Source organism: Propithecus coquereli, unplaced genomic scaffold (assembly GCF_000956105.1).
Source record: "Propithecus coquereli isolate 6110/MARCELLA unplaced genomic scaffold, Pcoq_1.0 Scaffold80, whole genome shotgun sequence".
In the NCBI taxonomy this organism is placed as follows: Eukaryota; Metazoa; Chordata; class Mammalia; order Primates; family Indriidae; genus Propithecus; species Propithecus coquereli.
In genome coordinates this window covers 7,631,305-7,634,995 of record NW_012154174.1, presented here as the reverse complement: position 1 = coordinate 7,634,995, position 3,691 = coordinate 7,631,305, and the positions used below count along the sequence as shown (strand labels likewise).

Genomic DNA, 3,691 nt, shown 5'->3' with positions numbered 1-3,691 from the left:
GTAGCCTCATTCTTAAATGCGAAGTCTCACTTCCCCTTTGGCCCAGCCGCCGCGCATGCGCCGCGTGCCCCTGTGGCGTAGGACCCCGTCCGGTCAGGACTCGCCGCGGGGCGGGGACTTGTGTTGTCCGAAGAGCGCCGGCTGCCAGAGTGGACATGGCGGCCGGCCCCAGCGGGGCTGCGCTGGCCGCGCTGGGGGTGCTCAGTGTCTGTGCTGCCAGCAGCTTTGGGCCTGTGGCAGAAGGGGAGGCCGGCGGGGAGGCGGAGTGGGCGGAACCGTGGGACGGCGCGGTTTTCCGGCCTCCCTCGGCGCTGGGCGCGGTGGGGGTGGTGCGCGATCCCGGGATCCCGCTGCCGGGGAGGGAGGAGGCGGGAGACTTGCCGGTGCTGCTGTGGTGGAGCCCAGGGCTGTTTCCCCACTTCCCGGGAGACTCGGAGCTCATCGAGTGTGCGCGTGGCGCGTGCGTGGCGTCCCGGGACCGGCGGCTGCAGAGAGACTCGCGGACGCGCGCGCTGCTCTTCTACGGCACCGACTTCCGAGCGTCCGACGCGCCGCTGCCGCGCCTGGCGCACCAGAGCTGGGCGCTCCTGCACGAGGAGTCGCCCCTCAACAACTTCTTGCTGAGCCACAGCCCGGGCATCCGCCTCTTCAATCTTACCTCCACCTTCAGCCGCCACTCGGACTACCCGCTGCCGTTGCAGTGGCTGCCCGGGACCGGCTATCTGCGCCGCCCCGCGCCTCCGCTGCAGGAGCGCGCGGAGTGGCGCCGCCAGGGCTACGCGCCGCTGCTCTATCTGCAGTCCCACTGCGACGTACCTGCGGACCGGGACCGCTATGTGCGGGAGCTCATGCGCTACATCCCGGTGGGTGAGGGCGGGGAGGGGACGGGCCGGGCCGAGGCCAGGACCGCAGGTGTCCAGGCCTCCAGGCCGTGCCCTCTTGACCGCCATACTCTGCCCTGCTCAGGTGGACTCATACGGGAAGTGCCTACAGAATCGGGAGCTGCCCACCGCGCGGTTACAGGACACGGCCACGGCCACCACCGAGGATCCAGAGCTCTTGGCCTTCTTATCCCGCTATAAGTTCCACTTAGCCCTCGAAAATGCCATCTGTAACGACTACATGACAGAAAAACTGTGGCGCCCCATGCACCTCGGTGCTGTGCCGGTGTACCGCGGCTCTCCCTCTGTGAGGGACTGGATGCCGAACAATCACTCCATCATCCTTATTGATGACTTTGAGTCTCCTCAGAAGCTGGCAGAATTTATTGACTTTCTAGACAAGAATGATGAGGAATATATGAAATACCTGGCATACAAGCAACCGGGGGGCATCACCAACCAGTTCCTTCTGGATAGTCTGAAGCACCGGGAGTGGGGAGTGAATGATCCTTTACTGCCTAACTACCTCAACGGCTTCGAGTGTTTCGTCTGTGACCATGAGTTGGCTCGTCTGGATGCCGAGAAAGCCCACGCAGCCTCTCCTGGGGACATCCCTGTCCCTGAGCCTCACATTGCCCAGCCCTCACATATGGACTGTCCAATGCCCACACCTGGCTTTGGCAATGTGGAAGAGATTCCTGAGAATGACAGGTGAGGGCTGCTGGGGTCCCCCTTGGTTGTCAGATCAACTTACTGTGTGAGCAGTGAACTAGCACTAGGTGTTGAGGGGAGTGTAGGAGAAAATTATGACATAGACTCAGTCTCCCTCTAAGGTATCAAGAGTGTAGTGGGGGAGACAGGCAAACTGAGAAGACTGAGCAAAGATGTAAAATAGCCCGGCGCAGTGGCTCACGCCTGTAATCCCAGCACTTTGGGGGGCCAAGGTGGGAAGATCGTTTGAGGCCAGGAGTTTGGGACCAGCCTGGGCAACACAGCGAGACCTGGTCACTACAAAAATTAAAATTAGCCAGGTATGGTGGTGCATGCCTATAGTCCCAGCTACTGAGAAAGCTGAGGCAGGAGGATCCCTTGAGCCCAGGAGTTCCAGGCTGCCCTGAGCTGTGATTATGGCACTGCACCCCAGCCTGGGCACTAGAGCAAGACTTTGCCTTTAAAAAAAAAGAGAGAGAGATGTAAAATATAATTCAAGGCAACAACATATGAAGATAAGCTTCTATGGACATTTGCAATAGTAGTTCAAAAAAGTCTTGAACTGGAGCACAGGGCCTGTGCAGGGAGGTGATGGGGGAGAGAGAAAGTTGGCAAATAAACTGGGGCCAGACTATAAATATTCTGAATACCAAGCTCAGGAGTTTGGATTGTCCTGAAAATTAACTCAGCTATTTGAGTACCTTTTATATGGTGGGGAATACAGACGTGAGCATTTTAAGGGAGGTTTTTCTGCAATAGTCAGGGCTTACACCTGTTAACCAGGCATTAATTTTTTTGTGGGAGACCACGTGTCACTCCTTTGCCCACGCTGCTCTTGAACTCCTGGCATTAAGTAATTGATCCTCCAGCCTCAGCCTCCCAGTTGCTGGGATTACAGGTGTGAGCCACCACACCTGGCTCTTTTTTTTTTTCTTTTTAAAGCAGCTGTGTTGAGAATAAGCTCCCAGTGGTGGTTGTGTATAGGGACACTAGAAGAACATAACTACAAGAGCCAGGCTTAAATATTAATAGCACCTCCTTTCACTCTGAAAAGTACCCTGATTAGGATGATACATTATGTTCACCCTAACAGAATTGGAGGAATGCTTTCAAAAGATTAATGATGGTGGGCAGTGTGGGTTGAAAGGGAAGTGAGTAGGCTGCTATAGTAGGTGGCAGGTGGTTGCATCGGAAAACAAGGTTGGCATGGGAGGTGGGGTTGAAGCCACTTGCAGCAAGCCATACCTGTTGGGGGAGAGGTGATAAGATTATTAAACTGGAGTGCCGGGTGCAGGGGCACACGCCTGTAGTCCCTATAGTCCCAGCTACTCGGAGGCTGAGGGGAGAGGATCGCTTGAGCCCAGGAGTTTGAGTCCAGCCTGGGAAGCATAGTGAGATCCTGTCTCTAGAAAAAATATATATACTTATTAAAAAAAAAATTATTAAGCCAGAGAAAGGCTGCTAGAATGGCCTGCGGAGACTGACTTGGACAGTGGATGGCAGCAGAGGGCTGTTTACTAATAATATGCCACTGGCAGTTTGGTCCTGATGGTGGAGTCCTCCACCAAGTAATTTCTATCTACTTTATGCCGAACATAATATTGTGATTTACTAGAGGAAAAGTAGTTAAAAATGTAAAACATTAAGAAAATAAATACTCAGGTATGTCTTTTCTAGACACTAGATGCGACTGCACCTTCATTTTGATTATTGGACTAAAAGTGAAACTTGGCAGGGCATGGTGGCACATACCTGTAATCCCAGCACTTTGGGAGGACGAGGCATGAGGATCCCTTGAAGCCAGGAGTTCAAGACTAGCCTGGGCAACATAGCGAGATCCTGTCTCTTAAAAAAAAAATTAGCTGGGCTTAGTGGTGGTGGTGCATTGATAGTCCCAGCTACCTGGGAGGCTGAGGCGGAAGGACTGCTTCAGCCCAGGAGTTTGAGGTTTCAGTGAGTTATGATCGTACCACTGCTCTTCAGCCAGGGTGACAGAGTGAGACCCTGTCTGTCAAAAAACAAACAAAAAAAAAGTGAAACTTAAAAGTTATCCATATAGGCCAGGCGTGGTGGCTCACGCCTGTAATCCTAGCACTCTG

General features: G+C 54.1%; 1 protein-coding gene across 1 annotated transcript in view; it reads left to right on the top strand.

The window, feature by feature from the left end:
• The first annotated feature begins 126 nt into the window (after positions 1–126).
• The window catches only part of FUT11 (fucosyltransferase 11 (alpha (1,3) fucosyltransferase)), a 4,965-nt gene continuing 1,400 nt past the window's right edge, over positions 127–3,691 (top strand). The window contains exons 1-2 of the mRNA XM_012663272.1: positions 127–863; positions 967–1,592. Coding sequence (XP_012518726.1) covers positions 156–863; positions 967–1,592 — 1,334 coding nt within the window. The 5' untranslated portion in view covers positions 127–155. The remainder of the gene's footprint in view (positions 864–966; positions 1,593–3,691) is intronic.